Source organism: Telopea speciosissima, chromosome 1 (genome assembly GCF_018873765.1).
Source record: "Telopea speciosissima isolate NSW1024214 ecotype Mountain lineage chromosome 1, Tspe_v1, whole genome shotgun sequence".
Classification (NCBI taxonomy): Eukaryota; Viridiplantae; Streptophyta; class Magnoliopsida; order Proteales; family Proteaceae; genus Telopea; species Telopea speciosissima.
In genome coordinates this window covers 26,801,891-26,820,390 of record NC_057916.1, presented here as the reverse complement: position 1 = coordinate 26,820,390, position 18,500 = coordinate 26,801,891, and the positions used below count along the sequence as shown (strand labels likewise).

At 39.4% G+C, this 18,500-nt stretch overlaps 2 protein-coding genes across 3 annotated transcripts; one reads left to right on the top strand and one right to left on the bottom strand.

Moving 5' to 3' along the window:
- The first annotated feature begins 423 nt into the window (after positions 1-423).
- Positions 424-8,683, top strand: LOC122648550 (U-box domain-containing protein 13-like). Its single transcript, XM_043841762.1, has 4 exons — positions 424-791; positions 5,343-5,459; positions 6,109-6,558; positions 7,183-8,683. Exons 1-4 carry the CDS (start codon positions 522-524, stop codon positions 8,332-8,334), a joined length of 1,989 nt encoding a protein of 662 aa, XP_043697697.1. The 5' UTR covers positions 424-521; the 3' UTR covers positions 8,335-8,683.
- A 7,877-nt stretch (positions 8,684-16,560) lies between these two features.
- Positions 16,561-18,102, bottom strand: LOC122658423 (dof zinc finger protein DOF3.6-like). 2 transcript variants are annotated; one of them, XM_043853380.1, is made up of 2 exons: positions 17,868-18,102; positions 16,561-17,674 (listed from the first exon to the last, which is right to left on the bottom strand). In XM_043853380.1, the coding sequence occupies exons 1-2, from the start codon at positions 17,916-17,918 to the stop codon at positions 16,685-16,687; spliced, it is 1,041 nt and encodes a 346-aa protein (XP_043709315.1). In that variant the 5' UTR covers positions 17,919-18,102; the 3' UTR covers positions 16,561-16,684. The 2 variants fall into 2 exon arrangements, with proteins under 2 accessions (XP_043709315.1, XP_043709324.1); XM_043853389.1 differs by having other exon boundaries at positions 16,561-17,671; positions 17,868-18,095.
- Between the last annotated feature and the right edge of the window lie 398 nt (positions 18,103-18,500).

Sequence of the window (18,500 nt, the reverse complement as noted above, 5' to 3'; positions counted from 1 at the left end):
GGTCCTCCACATGGATAAATCCATGTTTTACCTTATAATAGATAGTGAAATGTCATACTTTCATTAGGGACGGTGATACTTGACATTCCTTTGCATAAAAAAACATAAGAAATTAAACTTGACATTTTTTCAAAAAAAAAAAAAAAAAAAAGTCACAGTAAGAAGAAGAGCAGAGGAAAAAAGTAGAACGAATCATCGTTATCATCAACCATGCCAGAATGGAAAATGTTCTGCGCGTGAAGTACTGTCCAGAGAGACTCTCTCTACCTCTTTCTCTCCGTCTCTTTTTGGTTTTTATTATCTGATTCTGAATTTTGATGTGGAAACGACGACGAATAAGAAGAAGGGAAGCCGCTGCTGCTGCGTCTTTTGGCCTCTCGGGTGACAAATGAACTTCCTCTGCTTTTAACTCTTTCGCTGCTCTCCACCTCAGTTAGCTCGAATCCCGATTTCTCCCGTTTTTGTTTTCCGTCAATCGATAGTAAAGAGACCGGAGACACACTGGAATCTCAGCTCAAGCCATGGAAGAAGAGAAGGGAGTGGTCATCCGGAAGCTGATTGATGTCATTAATGAGATCTCTTCGATCTCGGACTACCGTTGTCCCATTAAGAAGCAGTTTTGTAACCTCGCTAGGCGATTGAAGCTCTTATTGCCCATGTTAGAAGAGTTCGAGGATAGCAAAGACCCCATTCCCGACGATACTCTTTATGCTCTTTCTTCTTTCAAGGATGCGCTGGAATCATCCAAGGAGCTCCTCAGAATCGGTAGTCAATCGAGCAAAATATATTTGGTGCGTTTTCTACTTGTAACTTGCCTTCCATTATCCGAATTTTTTGCTATTCCTTTTTTTTTTTTTTTTTTAAAGTTCTGTTCCTGTTGACGGATCTTTCGGTACTCATCCTTTTTTAAGTTCTGTTCCTGTTACGCTTGTTTCAATCAGTGTCAGTTTCATAACAATTAGTTTGATTATTCAGGGGTAAGAGAAAGTAAGTCCGTTTCAACATCTCAGAATCTCTGTATTAGTTTTTGTTCTGTTTGATTTTCTACTCCTTTCTCTTTTTAGTTTCTTTTAATTTTATGTATTTGTATTTATTCTTTGGTTTTAGCCAAGAACAAGCGTCATAACTTTCTTCGATCTTGAGAAATAGTTGGAGTGACTTCGTTAGAGTCAACAGTTAACCTGAGTTTTGCTTTCAATGGAATTGGTTAAAAGGAGATCTGTTTTGTGGTACTGATTGTTGCGGTGACTGGGTTTCAATGTCCTTGACTGATTCTCTTGCTCATAAAAAAAAAAAGCGAGGGGGGTTGTGTTCTCTTTACCGCATGTCACATTCAAACTAAATCTCTTTCCAGGAACGTTAGTGTTTCTTTTATCTATGAAAAAAATTTAAGGTGTTCTTCAATCGTCATGGAAATGAACAGGTATAAGTTCTATTGTCAGCTATTTGTAGGACTATTTGAACAGAATGGATAAGCAGATGCATAGCCATAGATCCTATTACGGAGATATGATTTCTGAAAGTTTTATTTTTCTATTGTCGTCCTCTTTGTTAAGTGTTCTGTGTGTATATTCAGATGCTCATAGTTGCATGTATGAGGGTCTGTTTATTTTGTAATATATTTAGTGCAATAGTTGTGCAGTTCTTGAAATTCTAGGGCTTAACACTCCCAGAGGTTCCATTCCAATAAGTTATTGTTCACAGCTTAATGCATTTGTTCTTTTGCATAAGAATTTCACAACTTTGGATGCCTTGGGTCCTATATATCTGATAAACTACTTAATGCTTGTAGTCCTGCTTTGGTTTCTATGCATTTATTTTCTCACTTTCTAATAGAGCAGGTGTGCTTCTAATACAAGACTTAGAATCACTCATGTTACGGTTGGTTGAGGATCATTAACACTTGTCAAGATCCTTCACATATTGGTCTGAAGTGATTTTAATGGAATGAACATGTTGAAGGGCTTCTACAGACTGATCGTCAATGTCCTTGATAGTTTTCTTGAAATGAGGTTTTGTTTGAAGACCCACATTCCCCTCTATTTTCTTTTCCATAGGTTCCATGTGTCCCTTTTTGGGCTTCACCTTCTTAGTTTGATGACTAATTGTTGAGCCATACGATGAGCCATTGTATCTAAAACGAAGATGAACATTGTTAACTATTGATAAATTAGTCTTGACTCTTGATTAGGTTTTCGGTGGAGCCAGTAAAGTCTATCCTGATGGGATTGGAGTGAGTTCATGGATGCTGTGAAGGCGGTCTTTCCAAGTTTAATTCAGTGGTTGAACACATCCAGTGCAGAACATCAACTCTAGATTCTAAAAATCAGGATCAGATTGGGTGGATAGGCCAATCCATATCTGTATTGCTGCCCTCGATCTGGCCAATTCAGTTGATATTTGATGAGACCAACAGATATTTAGCCGATATCTGTCCAGTATCCATGCAAATTGGCTACTTCATATCGGTATTGTCAGCAGTCGATTCAATCCCCGACACCATGATTTAAATCCCTGCATCAACCATCTATTTCACACTTTTAGTTATTTTGTTCTTACGTTTAGAGATATCTTCAGTGTTCATCAGTAATGGATGATTGGTTCTGTATGGAAATCATCACATGTTCATTTGAGGTTGCTCCAGTTTATTTCTAAGAGTCAACTGCCTTCTTTCTTATGTGAACATTAACTATTTGTTGGAAAGAAGGTTTGTACTTGATTGGTGGGCACGAATCCAACTGAAATTATGCCAATATATCGCTTCCCACATTCCCCAAATTCGGCCTGGATTGGGCCATATTAGCCAATTCCACCTTGGATTCCAAGTTTAATGCTTGGTTGCAATGAAATTGTCTACCCTTTAAAATTTATAGGTTATGCATATATGATTTTATTTATATATGTACGTACTAATGGGGAATAGGATACCTGGTTATATGCAATTGGGAGCTGGTAATCCTGTTTGGCCAGTTTCTGTGAAACAGAATTTAGCCCAGATGTTCAGAAAAAAGGAAAAGTTTACGGGTTTCTCATATCTTGTGTCCTATGGTGTTGTTGTTAGGTGAAATAAATGGGAGTCTAATATTCTTGTGGGTTAGAGCATGGAGGTAAGACTGATTCATTGACATGCAAATCCTTTTGGGAATTTAAAGGAGCTTGTTGAATCCATTATGAATTTAACCCTGCCCAGAGGTTTTACCTGTATTCTGTTACCTTATTTATAGATATAGGTCGATGCTGCTCTCCAAGGGGTAATTGGATCTGGGGCATCTGCTGTAAATCAACCCTTTTGAGAATTTAAATGAGCTGGTCAAGACATCAAGTCCATTATTAATTTACCCCTGCCATTGGTTTACCTTATTCTGTTACCTTGTTTAAAGATGTAGGTTGATGCTGCTCTCGAAAGGATAAGTGGATCTTGGGAATCTGCTGCTGCAAATAGCCATGTGACAGCTGTAGTTCTTCCTCCTCGTCCCAGATTGGAGAAGTACCAAGATAAGAAAAGTCTAATAGACATGTTGATAGAGTAACAATGGCTAGAGATGTCTTCTTGAGACATGTGGCTGCTGTACATGGAGTGAGGCAAGGAGAGGTGACAGGGTGGTGCCAACTGTGTCCAATTGGAATTTAAGGCCATGTTTGGTAACCCTCGGAAGAAATATTCCCAGTGTTTTTTTTATTACGCGAGAACAAAAAAAAGGAACAGAAATGCATTTGGTAATTCCGGTTTGTATTTCTGTTCTCTCAAAGTGAACCGGCATCTGAACAACAAAAAAATAGAAACACAAACACAAAAAAAGATGCTTAGGAATTTAAAGGAAAAAAAGTACACCTTCCCATTTCTCTCATCTCCCCCTCTACCCCACTGGCCCACCCCCGTGCCACCCTCTGTGACTCCCCCGTGTTCTGTAACTCTGCCCCACCCTTGAGCTGTTCAACATCTCCCTCTCCTTCACAAAATCTCATCCTGCGCTCTGTAATCGAGAGACTACAAGTGGCTGAGACTGAAACTATAGAGAAGATTAATGTTTCAGAGATATCTGTTATTCCGGTTACTTGGAATGGTCAGAGAAGAGAGGCAGTGACTTCGGTTCTGTGGAAGATTGAAACCCATCTAAAGGAAGACAATGAAGAAAGGAGACAGAAGGAAAACCTAGTTAGTTGTTCCTGTTCATAGTGTGAGGAGACCTGCAAGGTTGTCTTATAAGAGGATTTCTAAATCTATTAAGAAGAAGGGATCAAGGATAGTAGAAGCCGCCGTAGTAATAGTCACAGTATTGTCTGAAGAAGAAGCAGAGGATTTGGAGAAGGAGAAATCAATAGAGGGTTCTGAAATCTCTGTTCTCGAAGAAGACAAATGTGATCTCAATAACCCCTCCTAGCGATTGAGATTGGTGGTTCAAATCTTTTCTTTTTTAAATAATTGATAAATATGTTAAATTTCAAGATTGATATCACATCAGAGGAGCTGATGGTTATTCTTCCCTTCTTGCAGTAACTGAACATTTGTTTTTGGTGCCGTTTTCAACCCTTGATCTTTAACTTTCGGTGTGGAGGAGAGCTCTGTGGAAACCAAGGAGAAGGAAAGGGAGCTTCATGGACTATCTGAACCAGGGCCAGTAGAGGATAAAGATGGTGCTACCCTTGTTCCTGAATACTTGTCGCCTGCAAAAATCTGCAACTCGCCAAGCAAGGAATCTGTGGCAGAGTCCTCTTCACTAAAGGGAAGCAACCCTTCACCAAACAAGGAATCTGTGGTTGGAGATTTAATTGGAAACGAGAAGCAAGGGATGGATAGTTGTAAAGTAGATGATGAAGACTCTGAAGGTGATGATGAAGACACGGGATTTGTAGTTCAAAACCAAGAAAACAAAGAATCTGATGAGCCACAGAGGTGGGGGAGAGAGAGAGATGGTGATGGTGAAATGGGAGAGAGGATGTGGAAAGAGAAAAGTGTTTCTATGTTACCAAACACATTTCTAACTTGTAGAAATACTCCTCAAGAATCGAAACACAAAAATAAAAATATTTATGACTCAGAAATATTTCTGTGGAATAGAAACGTTATCAAATAGGGCCGTAAATCTCTCTAGGTTATTTGTGTTTGAGATATGCACAATACATGATCAATTCATGTAGCCATGTAGGCATGCACCCATGAGCACATGGACGTGCTTGCCTATATATAAAGCCCCCAAGGTCTGTTCAAGATGTATATGTTGCATAGACATATTAAGTTTGCAAGTTCATCTTTTAGCATACTTAAATCAATGCCTAAGGGTGCCAAGCTATTTATGTTTTTAGTCCTTTTTTTACACGACCTTCTTTTTTTTTGCTTGCAGGTCTTGGAGAGGGAGCAAATAATGAACGAATTCCAGGAAGTCACAGCTCGGCTGGAGCAAGCTCTGAGCGGAATATCATATGACAAACTTGAAATATCAGATGAAGTTAGGGAACAGGTAGTGATCCACCCCTGAGATTGTGGTATACTTTATAAAGGGCCATTACCCAGTGTTGGTCCTGCCAATGCGGGGTCTTGGGAGGGGTGAGTTTGGAGACGGTCCTAACCTTCGGCATTTTTTATGCAAAGTAGAAGCCCAGGCATTTGCCATGGCAGCCTGAACCTTTTACCATGTTCTGATTATAGAGGGCCACAGGACAAGAGTTTCTTCTATTTAAACATGTCAATTGATTTTCTTTTGTTTCGAATAGTAAGTAGTTGGAGTAATAGTTACAAGACTGAAATGATCTTTTGAAATACCCAATCTCCCTAGATAAACATTAGGAAAAGTTTAATTGGTGACCAACTAATGATATCTTTTCAAGCATTGGATAATGCGAGGAACTTCAAAGATTTTTAATTGGTGATCAACTGATGATTTCTTTTGAAGCATTAGATAATGTGAAGAACTTTAAAAATTGCAAAAAATTATTTTTTATACTTAAGCATGAAAAAGAACTTGAGAGGTCCTCAGCATGTTTCTTTCTCCATTAGAAATTAGAGTGGACTCCAAAGTAATGTTTTGTGATTTTTTATTAGGCATTTGGAATATGAGGTGATCCTGACGTCTACTTCTCCATTTCTATTCTTAATGCTTGTTTTTCCAGGTTGAGCTAGTGCTAGCTCAGTTTAGAAGAGCCAAAGGACGGGTTGATGCACCCGATGTTGAGCTGTATGAGGATTTGCTATTTGTTTACAAGAACAGTGATGCTGACATTGATCCATCTGTGCTTAGGAGATTGGCTGAAAAGTTACAATTGATGGGCATAAATGACCTCAAACAAGAGTCTCTGGCTTTACAGGAGATGCTTATTTCCAATGCTGGAGATCCTGGGGAGAGCATAGAAAAGATGTCAATGCTACTAAAGAAGATTAAGGATTTTGTGCTGACTGAAAACCCTGACACAGGAGCTCCTGAAAGCGAACAGTGTCCTTCAAATGGCAATCCATGGCTATCAGTCGATGGGAATCCCAAATCTCTGGTCGTACCAGATGATTTCCGTTGTCCAATATCCCTGGAGTTGATGAGAGATCCAGTTATTGTATCCACAGGACAGGTATATGCACCAATATTAATTCAAGTACTTCTATAAAATCGTGATTCATATTTTCCATTATTTATTTAATTTTATTTTCTTATTGCCCCCCTTTTCCTTTCATTGGAAATAGTTCAGAAATGTGCCCAATAAGCTTCTAGGGGAATTGTTGACAAGTTTCCCATTTGATGGCCTGCCCTAGTTCTGTGCTGGAGAAAAAGGGCTGTAGTCTGGTACAAGTCACACTTTTGCTGGATTCAGGAGGGTTTGGACTGGAGTTTGTTCTAACCCTCAGTATTTTACTTTTTTTTTGGCACAAAATGGAGACTTTCAGGCTTGAACCTGTCTGGCTCTAGTACGAAAGCTGACCTTAATAGATGAGACCCTGCTATATGTTGCCTGTACTCTTTAGATGTTCATGATAAACAGAAGATCAGTCCATAAAAATGTCTCCTGTTAGGATTGTTATTATCATCTTACGAATTGAGTTTTCTAGCCATTTGGATTTCCTTCTGGAACTACTGATTGTTGGTTTAAGACACCTTATGATTTTCATGTGTAGAGCATGGGGTGGAGGGTGGCTATTTCATTTCCTCATTCCCCAACTTCATTACTGAAACTTTTTTCCACTTTTCTTCATTGTAGACCTATGAGCGATTGTGCATTGAAAAATGGATTGAAGCGGGGCATCTCACGTGTCCAAAGACACAACACAACCTTTCCAGTACTGCTGTGACGCCTAACTACGTCTTGCGTAGCCTCATAGCACAGTGGTGCGAAGCCAATGGGATAGAACCTCCCAAACGACCTAGCAATTCGCACTCCAGTAAGACCACCTCTGTCTGCTCACCTGCCGAACGTGCCAAGATTGATATTCTCCTTCGTAAACTGACTTCCGGTAACCTTGAAGACCAGCGATCAGCTGCAGGTGAGCTGCGACTTCTTGCCAAGCGTAATGCTGACAACCGTGTGTGCATTGCTGAGGCCGGTGCGATTCCCCTCCTTGTGGGCCTCCTCCCCACTTCTGACCCACGCACTCAGGAGCATACTGTCACTGCCCTTCTGAACCTTTCCATTTGTGAGGATAACAAAAGGAGCATCATATCTTATGGGGCTATCCCTGGTATTGTACATGTACTGCGGAAAGGGAGCATGGAGTCACGGGAAAATGCAGCGGCCACACTTTTCAGCCTCTCGGCGGTGGACGTAAACAAGGTGACCATTGGTGCATCAGGGGCAATACCGGCACTTGTGACCCTGCTCAGTGAAGGTAGCCAGCAGGGAAAGAAGGACGCAACAACAGCCCTCTTCAACCTGTGCATATTCCAAGGGAACAAAGTAAGGGCAGTGCGTGCTGGAGTAGTGCCTACACTGATGAGATTGCTGACAGAAACTGGAGGTGGAATGGTAGATGAAGCATTGGCTGTGCTAGCTATACTGGCTAGCCACCCTGAGGGGAAGGCAGCGATAGGTGCCGCCGAGGCTATGCCCGTCTTGGTTGAGGTGATTAGGAGTGGATCCCCGAGAAACAAGGAGAATGCAGCTGCAGTTCTGGTGCACCTATGCTCTGGGGACCAACAGTTTCTTGCAGAGGCTCAGGTGCTTGGTGTGATGGGTCCCTTATTAGACTTGGCACAGAATGGAACAGACAGAGGCAAGCGTAAGGCCGCACAGTTGCTTGAGCGTTTGAACAGATTTGTTGAGCAGCAGAAGCTGACTCAGGCGCTAGGCCCAGGCCTTGGCTCCGGTTCAGAACCAGCACAAGTGCTACCTGCAGCGACCAATGTAGATAGTTGAGTATGTAGTTTTTCACTCTTATATTGGCTTGGTTTCTCAGTAACAAGAAATTAAAGAAGCTGTTGTTTCATCCAGTGGGAAAGGTGGAAGATCACCTGCCCAGCCATTGAGTTATTTGTCCTTTTTTGTGTGTGTTTGTGAGAAGAGGTTGTGGATTTGGGTATTTACATGTTGGAGGGATGAAGGTTAAAGAGCCATCAGAAAAAAGGAAAAAGAAGAAAGAGGCAGGAATGCTAATTGGAATAGGACACTTTTTTATGTGGAAGGCTGAAATGCAATTGGCACAAATCTGTAACATACTGTTGTAAAATGTGCAACTGTAAACATGAAATTATTTCTTTTTTGGCTACATTGTGGTGGTTCTATTTTTTTTTTTTTTTTGGTGGAATTGGAGAGCTTTAATAGGGTTTGGGGGGATAGGGGATGGGGATAGCCCCCAAGGTGGTTTGAACTCATGACCTCTTATTTGAGGAGTTGGTGTTTTGTCAACTGAGCTGACCCCTTGTGGTACATTGTCGTGGTTCATATGTGAGAATAAGTTAATAGGATGTTTTACGATCATCGATTAACCACTTTGAATCGTTCACCAAAAAAAAAAAAAAAACACTTTGAATCTCTTTCATTAAGTACTTATGCTCATTTTACCTTCAGTGATTGTGATATAGTGAAGGTAGTACCAGCGAGGGAGGTTGTGGCAGAGTGAACCATTGTTGTGTACTTTTGCCGTCTTCTCCCTATTTGAAAAGACACCTTTGCCCTCTTATTTTGAGGAGAGAGATAGACACATGGGAGTGTTGGTGTAGGCCACACTCCCGGATAGAGAACTTTCTCCTCTAAAATAAATAAATAAATAAAAAGTTGAAAAAAAGATTTATTGGGTGGGAAAAATACTGGGAATGTTTATCTGAATCCAGTTGCGTCTGCAAGTGATAAAAGAGTAGATATTTTCATATTAAATTTGGATTAGAAGCTTTTAAACAAGCATATGTTTTGTATGATTTCCTTGTTGGATTTTCTCATGAGAAAAATTACGTTCTCCCATGATGCCAGTGTACTATATTGCCCTCACATGATTTTTTTATTCTTTTTTTATACCATTTCTCACACAACCATTGATGTGTTATGGGAGATTCCCCCAATCATGGGGATCCATTACCTTTTCTTATCTATTAAACAATGATGAGGCACAATTAGATTATTGGAAGGTCATTTACATTTTGGGAGAGGGATCTACTGCCTGTTTATATTGGCATTTTACATGATAAGCCAATAGCAGACAACAAAACAGTATATTTGATAAGGAGAGCAAAGAGGATAACTACCTAGTGCAGTTGGTATAGGGTGGTGTGGTAAAACCCATCTTACCAGGAGGTCTTGGGTTCGAGCTTCTTGGTCCTCACCTTCCCTCTCCCCTCATAGAATAGGTATCTATAAAAAAAAAAAGGAAAGCGAAGAGGCCAAAAGGAAAAACCTTCGGAAAACAAATGTTGGGAATCTCCTCCTGCATGCAGGAACACATGTGGTTGTCCTCGCGTGGAGGCATACTGGAGTTACCACACCCTATCTTTGATACTCCACTTGTTCAGACTCAAGTAGAATTCACCCTTAAAAGCTTGGGGTTTCACGTAAAAATAATAATTAATCCCACATTAGATTTGAAGGCTTAGAGATTCTCGGGTACCCTCTCCTTAATGGCTAACAGCTTTTAGAGGGAGAGGAGTGCACTAGTACATGCATTTTGTGCAACCCTTGTAATGGACCTATGCTTACTAGTAGAGATTAATCAGGGTTGTCCGGGTGTTTTTAAAACCCCAGTACAATCCAAACCCAACCTGGTCATGAGCTCGGGTTGAGTTATCTCAATCCAGGCCCAACCTTGCTGGGCTTAGTCCAGCCCAACTCTGATTAACTCAGATCAGGCCAGGTTGGGTTGGGTCTGATGGACTCCGATTTTTGCAAGGATGGGCTGCTCATGATTTACCTTGGCTGGCCAATTCTTTTTTGCCATTTGTATCTTTATATGCACTAAAAAAAAAAAAAAATATCATCAACATCGCATTCTTAAAAATAATCCTTAAAGTTTAAAGCCTTAAAATAATATTTAATAATTATACAAAATCCGTGTTGGACTAGGTTGGGTAGAGAACTAGAGACCAGATTATGTCCTTATACAAATACCATCATCCAAGGCCTTCCAGGGCTAGTTACATAGAATCCACTGTGAACCCACAAGGCCTTCCAAGGCTAGTCACATGGAATCCACTCCTCCTGTGAGTTCACAATAGACCTGAAAAGACTTGAACGATACTTGAACAAGGACATGATCCGTGCTGAGCTAGGAAGCCATACTCAACCCAAGACTTCAGCCTAGGCCCGGCCGGCCCGTGGCTGAAAATTCCAAATTTACACCCCAACTTACAAGGGTGTCTTTGCTTTCTCACCCTCCCTCTGTAAAAACTAATTGATGATTGTGATGGGTATGGGTTTTGCACTTCATGAGTCCTGCTGACACGACAAAAAGGAAACAAAAACCCAAAGACTATTCTTATTCTATACTCTCAGTTTGACTCGATAGCATTGATTATCTTTGACCACCTTCTTTTTTACTTGGACTAAGCTAATTTTCTTTTCTCTCTCTCTCTCCCACGCAAATTCATATATAATTTAAAAAATTTGAATAGACTCCAATCCATTAATCTGTTTTTTTCTTTGAAAAGCACAAAGATCATAAAAGAATAAGGAAATATCTCTCTCTATCTATCGTATAAATTTACAACACGTGGACGTTATGGCTTTAGCATGGGAAGTATATTTTATAATATAATAAATGAATAATATAAAGTTTTTATGTGGTGATCCTACTAGTGAAGTGAAGTGAAGTGAAGTGAAGTGAAATGAAGTGAAGGTGCTTTAGTGCTCTCTATAGTACGTGTAGTGGTAGGTGATGTAATGAACCCACGAATGAGTTAGTTGATCAGAAACAAACAAAACACAGAATCAATCTCTCACAATCATGAATTTACAAAACTGAAATAATTTACCAGCACAAACAATCAATCAACCACTCCATGTATTCCCATAATTCGTATCCCTTAAAATCATCATCAGTTAAGAATCCCACCTTTTCCACATAAATCCAAGAATTTTATTTTCTTATCAGAATTCCTTTTTAGGAGCGCCCTATTTTTGGAGAAACTTTTTTGGTAAAAGGAGATTCATCATAATTGAATGTAATATAAGGAACTTGGATATAGGCATAGGCATCATGATTCTTAATCTTAGGATGAGATTAGTCGATCCAATCAGATTAGATCTGATGTAAAGGAGATATTGGATGAGTTCTTGAACCAATTGGATCAGTAGAAATCCACCCGAACTGGTCATAAGTATTAAGCAACATAAGGTGAAATATATTTATCGAATCAAAGATCTCGTTGACTCTTTAGGTGATAGCGGCTTCAACGCTGATATATGCTTTTTTTGACCCTTTATACACGTTTTGAAGGCGAAACAGTCTGCCAAAATTTTGAAATTTGAGTTTGAATTCTGGAGTTTGAACTTTTGTTTCCTTCTTGTGTAAAGAAAGCCTCTCTATGTAAGGCAATCGAATTTTCCTTTGTAAGCAACTTACATTTTGAATAGAAGAAGTCTTCCAGTTTTCTCTACTTGTGGATTCAAGATTCGTTGGCGTTAGAATGAGATCTAACCCCCCAGTTTCTTACTGTGTCAGGATCGGTATCAGTCATGACCAATCCCGAGATATGAACAATCCTTGAACAAATAAATGGATCAGTCGATCGCCTGATCTGATTCGATACAAGAGCAAGGTTTGAATTATTTTTTTGAATTTTTGAGGTTTTTTACATCTTTCTTTTTGAAGATTTTTCATTTATATTTGTGATTTGGCTTACAAGATGTGTCTGTTTTAACTTTAGGCTGAATGCATAACATTTCTACTTTTTATTTATTTATTATTATTATTATTACAGATATGAATAGTTTTTGAGCACTTTTGACCGATCCTGATCAATTTTTACCAGTCCGGATTGATATTGACCTTGACTGATCCTAAGATTACAAACCATGATAGACATCTACTAGTCAATGTTTGGTCATCAGGGTAAAATGGGCATGGGAGTATGCCATGACACCCTTTGCAAATTTTCTTAAAGTGAGATTGAATCTTTGAAAAAGAAATGAACTATTAAACAGATATTTGGCTAATGTGAATTCAAAAAAAATTTAGAGCATACAAAATCCAGCTTTATTTGCAAAGTTGAAGAAAGCAGGCAAATTTTGTCAAAAGGATTTTATTCTATTTAAAAAAAAAAAAACAGATTAATTTTTGACTACCAAACCTCTACATTTCAAAGTTTTGAGAGCAAAAAATTGGATAGTTCTTTAAACATTTCTATTAATGAAGTTTTGTAATGACTTCAATATTTTGATCGAATTATTAATTTCTCAAATTAGGCGCAAATCTTAAATAGAATTATTAGCAAATTAATTTTGTTTGTAACAAAATATTCACAAATTTGTTAACCATGATCCTACCAACACTAATGTACTACCATGATGTGATCTTAATAGCTACTACGCAAATTTCCTTGTAAGTAATGGGAAAGCTCGAATTAGGGTTGAACCTAAAACAGAAGTTTATATTTGAGTGGTTAATCCAAGAGGAGGAAAAGAAGCAGAGAGGACCCACAAGACAGGAAAAAGAGAGACATGAAAATAAACCTCAGGCCCATTCCAATGGGTCCAATGGGATATGGGGCCTCCTCGTCTTCCAAAAAGCATGTATTCTATCTTAATTAGCGGCGTTTGAACAATCAAAAAGTTAATTAAGAGAAGATTCTCTAATTAGATTTGGAACTAAACCAGTCCATTAGTGTAGTGTGTTAACGCGTTTTGAGGAAGAAAAATCTTAATAATTATAACCCACAAATCTTAAGGGTACGCAAGACATTTAATTCAGCTGTAGCAAATTATAAGTAAATAAATTCGCATGATTATGTATTTGTTAAGGACTTGAGTAGAACTCATATTTAAAAATTAGCCGTTGCAAAGACGATGCCCAAGTCCTTATAAATCTTTATTTTTTTTATTTTCTCTAGAGAAAGAAAGAGACTCATCCTTAAAACTGGCTGTTGAGTTTTAAGTGATTAGCTTTGGAGGGCCTTAGACGGTACTTTTACAAGGATATTATCCGCACTAAAAAAAGGATGCCCAAGTCCTTATAAGTCTTCGTTGCGGATTATTATTCACATGTGAGATACAATAAATAAAGAATAGAATTGTGTGGAATCTATCTATCTATCGTTCGTTCGTTCAATTCGTTCCATGTATCTGGGTCTCTTTCCCTCTTTGCTTTCTTTTTTTTTTTTCTTGTGTTACAGTCATCGAGAGAGGGAGTGAGGGAACTAGAGAAGGAGAGAGAGAGAGAGAGAGAAAGTTGTTCAAAGTTGAAAGTTGAAACTGGAATGGTGAAGAGTGGAAGTGGAACAAAGACGTCTCAAAAGCGAAAGCTGCAGTGGAAACAGAGAGAACATCTCACGCCTATCGATCCAAGTGTGTGGGGGGGGGGGGGGGGAATGGAATCCGAATCAATAACATTTTAATGACTCATGAACAGACATTTGGATGGAAGTTGCTTGGATTTCCGAGCCAGCCATTCTTTCTTCTCCTCTCCTTCTTTCTTTCTTCCTTTCTAGTTGTTCGTATAACCATAAACAACCACCACAATCATCAATCATCATTTTTCTTTACCCTTTTTTTCCTTGTCTTCTTCGTTTCATCATCACCGAGATCTCTCTCTCTCTCTCAAATGATATCATCGTCAATTTCGGGATTACTATAACTGTACTATCCGTCAAAACCCATGACTGGTTTTCTTCTTGTTGTTGTCTTCCGGTTACTTACTTACACACCAACACCAACACATTCAGAGTGAGAGAGAGAGAGTGTGCGCTTTTTTCTGATGGTTCTTCTTCTTCTTAATGATTTTGATTGCTTTATTTTTTCTTTCTTACTAGGACGACGACGACGACGCCTTGGTCCTTGCAAAAGCAAAATCCGAAACCCAGATTCCTTTCTTTCGAGAAGATCACTTGGTTGGACCATATGACATGGATTTACTTGGATTTGAACACTATATTTTAATCTTCCCATCAAAATTAACAATTAGGTAGCTACTTTGTAAGATTTAGACAGACATCGATCAGTCCCACACATCGAGACACTATTACTACTGTTTGGCGCCTTACCCCCTCCACTCGGGTAAGGCATTTGGGCAGGGGTAAGGCGGACATTGCATGGAACATCGTGTCTGAGCAGCACGGTCATGCCTGGCAGCTCGACAGTAGAGGATTCAAATTGAATCCAAATTGCTACTGTTTCTTTCTTTCTTTCTTTCTTTCTTCTTTTTTGTTTGTTTTGCTTTTTCTTTAAAATGGGTCTGGATAGAATCAAAGAAATACATTATTTCTGTTACAAGGGAAACATATATAGTGCAACCAAATCAAAACCGAGCCAAAATAATAGGAACAAAGAAGACTGTTGTTGTTACAGCAGCCAGAGGAGGAAGAGTCAGACAGAACTCATGTTTGAGACTCTCAGCTGGTCAGATCATCAGAAGAATATATATATATATATATATATATCAGAAATATTCTATGGTCCTTCTGCTTCTTCTTCTTCTTCTTTTGATTCTCTGATTCTGATGATATCGATGGTGGTCATACCTCCTGATCTTTAAGTCTGCTCTAACGAAATTCGAGAATAATTCGTACTTAGGTGGTGTGTCTTTGATTGCATGGTTTTGAGTGGGATTTTGGCTTTTTATAAAATTTCTTCAGATTTGTTCTCGATCCCCATCCTTTCTTCTCCCTCTCTTACTCCCCCAAATAACCAACAAAATCATTATTATTGCAAAATCATTAATCTCTCTCTCTCTCTCTCTCTCTCTCTCTCTCTCGTTCACACACAAAATCTAAGCACAAACTTAATTGCATGCATAACAAAAACAGGTGGGAGATCCAAAGACAACTATTTTAGGTGAAGCTAATTAGAATGGGTATAAAAAATACTTCCTATTGATCTTATCATCTATCTAGTTTCCTCGGTAGATATCATCTACCTAACAAGTGGTATCAGAGCTCGGATGTGGCAACTCCTACCTGTGGGGAAGATTTCGATTCCCATGTATACCTCCGTGTCAAGGGGAAGATTGTTGGATTCCAAACGAAAGCAATAATCCAATATGTATAACCCAATGTACTTGGAGGGTTATCCCCAACACTACTAATTCTATTTCACCTTGCTAGTATGCAAAACCAAGTCTGGAGCTACAAATCTACATAGTCGTCCTCTTCCTCTTCGCGAGTACATGGCTATCTGTAGAGAAAGAGAGTAGAATAGTAGGAGCTATATATAGTACAAACTTCTCTGTTCCTTCCATGATAGAAGCTGGACAGCCATTCATTCCACTTGGTCTAGAAAAGGAAAACAAGATCTCTCTAGGTTTCCAATTTTGAAGATGACAATGCCTGAAACTGTTCAACTGCATTGGAACTAGCTAGGCAGATGAAAAGTTGTTTAATTTACTAACAATTCTCAGACTACAGCAGTAAAGTTATTCTACCAAAACAACAGTGTTCAAAGCAGAAGAAGACAAGAAACTCCCACAAAATTTTATTACAATTTGCTTCCTAGTTTGGACTGTATGACATAAGCCACTTCCACTTCCACTTCCACTGCATGGCCATGGCCCCTTTCAGTTTTAGCTAACATTTTATGCAACTGGAGTAAGTAATTGTAAATGTGAACAGAAGAAGGTATAAGAGATAAAAGATATGATGAAGTTATGGAAAGATAATTCGAAAATTGAAATCACTCATTACAGTGCTAGCTTTTGATCGATTCTAACTTAACAACTAGCCCTTCCCTTCATGTCAGAGATATCAAACTCCCAAGAACTCAATACACGAACCCACTTCTGTAAACACACCAATAGAATACACTAAAAAAGAAAGAAAGAAAGATGGAAAATTAAGACAAAAACAAAGAAACCTAGCTCTACCATTTCTACTGAAAAACAAGAAACCTACCATTTCTAGCTAGCTAGGTTCTTCAATTCATTTCATCACATCATGAACAACTTGAAGAGACTCCCTCCTCTGATCTTGTTGTGAACTTGGAAGTGCATGTCATCAAGTTAAGGAAGCTTGGGGATGGAGCTTCTTCCAAGTGTTGTGCTGGTTTTTCTTTAGTTGAAGCTGCAGTGATTAATTAATTAATTAATTAATTTAAAGAGAAGAAGAAGATGAAGCTTTTTTGAGTTTCGAGTTTATCAGAGATGGTTGGTGGAAGAAGAAGAGTTGAAACCAGAAAGATCTGTCCATGCATTGCCACCACCCCAGTACTGATCACTTCCAGGAACACCCAAAAACTGTCTTGATAAATTCAACCCTCGATTTTCTTCCATTTTAACTGAAGCAAACTGTGTAACACCACCACCATCACCGGTGGATCCCGACGGTGGCCTTAACCGAAGCTGAGCTGCTGCTGCTCCCCCGGCATAAGCTGGTGCTTCACCATCAAATGGGTATAGACCTGATGGAGGCTCCAACCCACTTAAGAAAGGGAATTGCTGTACTTGCTGTAGTCTCCACTGATCGGTAGCTCCTCCTGATAAAATGGTGCCACCACCACCGCCGCCGCCTCCGCCTGAATTGTTTCCTATATGGAACTCCATGTCACCACTTCCACTACCACCACCTGATGCAGCCAGTGGTGGTTGAATTCCACCAAAATTGAGACCAATGTCTCCTGCACCATAATCGGAGTAATGTTGTAAAGAAGCCATGAATGGCAACTGTGGAGGAGGTAGTGATGAAGAAATATGGCCCATCATATCAGTGGTGCAGCTATTGGAAGCGATTGCACTTGTGTTACCAGAACTAGTTTGACGATCGGAAGTCGCCGGAGATTTTGAACTACTTCCTTTGCTTCTTTTGTTCCTTCGGCAACCTCCACCCACCGGAACGTTCCTAAGAGCACCCCCTCTAGTCCAATAACGTCGACAAGTCTTGCAGAAGTGGCGAGGTTGCGTGAGGCTGTAATTATTGAAGTAACAAAACTTTGTATTGGTTGATTCACATCGTGGACATTGTAAAGCTGCCTCAGGTTGTGGTAATTTAGCCATCCGAGCACGATCTGCCATCGAATTGGGTCTGATTGAACCCCCACCACCGCCGCCGCCTCCACCAGAAGGAGGCGGCGGAGGTTGGGGAAGCTGATGATTCTCACTACTGCTTCCATGTTGATGATTTGGGTTCTGCTGAAGAGGAAAAAAAAAAAAAAAAAAAAACAAAATATAAAGAAAAGTGAGAAATCAACAATATCTGGTAGTATATTCAGCAAAGGGAAAGAGAAAGAAAAGAGAGAGGAAAAGGGTGTGAGAATATTTATCTTTGAATTTATGCTTTTTTGATGAAGAAGCTATGGAAGGAAAGAAATTGAAGAAACGTTACCTGCTGCCAGTTGGGTGGATCTAGATAGACCGGAACCGAAGAAAAAACCATGGTTTTTGATGTTCTTTCTCTTTTGTAAAGGGTTGATAGGTTTTTGGAGTTATGGTGGAGAATCACATCAACAAGGGGAGTTGCAGAGAGAGAGAGAGAAAGAACGAGAGGCGGGGAAGGAAAGTTAAAGGAGAGGGGGCTTTTTATTTAATTATGTTCTTGTTCTCTCTCTCTCTCTCTTTCTCTCCCTTTCTCTCTTTTTGTTTTATTATTTTTTAGGGTTTTGAGGTGTGTGTGTGTGTGTGTGTGTGTGTGTGTGTGGAGGAAGTTTCTTAACCTGTAAGCTTCTTTGTGATGCTTTTTGGTGCTGTGCTTAGCAAAAAAGAGGTTGTTAGTGGAGTGGCTTAGCTCAATGGCTCCTCTCCCCCTCATCCTCATGCATCGAAAGTGGGGGAGAGAGAGAGAGAGAGAGAGAGACTAAAGAAGAAGGGGCCGGGGGGCCATGATAGATGAAGGAAGGAAACCCTAACATCAAGGATTTTTATTTTATTAATTTCATTATAAAAATTAGAATTAGAAAACAATTTGATTAAGATAACCAAAAGAAAAAGTTGTGTCTTGGTGGTGTGGTGTGGAATGGTC

Coding starts and splice junctions, on each gene's coding strand:
- LOC122648550 (XM_043841762.1), top strand. CDS start 522: ATGGAAGAAGAGAAGGGAGTGGTCATCCGGAAGCTGATTGATGTCATT. Junction 792..5,342: donor AATCGAGCAAAATATATTTG/GTGCGTTTTCTA, acceptor TTTTGCTTGCAG/GTCTTGGAGAGGGAGCAAAT. Junction 6,559..7,182: donor TTATTGTATCCACAGGACAG/GTATATGCACCA, acceptor TCTTCATTGTAG/ACCTATGAGCGATTGTGCAT.
- LOC122658423 (XM_043853380.1), bottom strand. CDS start 17,918: ATGGTTTTTTCTTCGGTTCCGGTCTATCTAGATCCACCCAACTGGCAG. Junction 17,675..17,867: donor ATCCACCCAACTGGCAGCAG/GTAACGTTTCTT, acceptor TTTCCTCTTCAG/CAGAACCCAAATCATCAACA.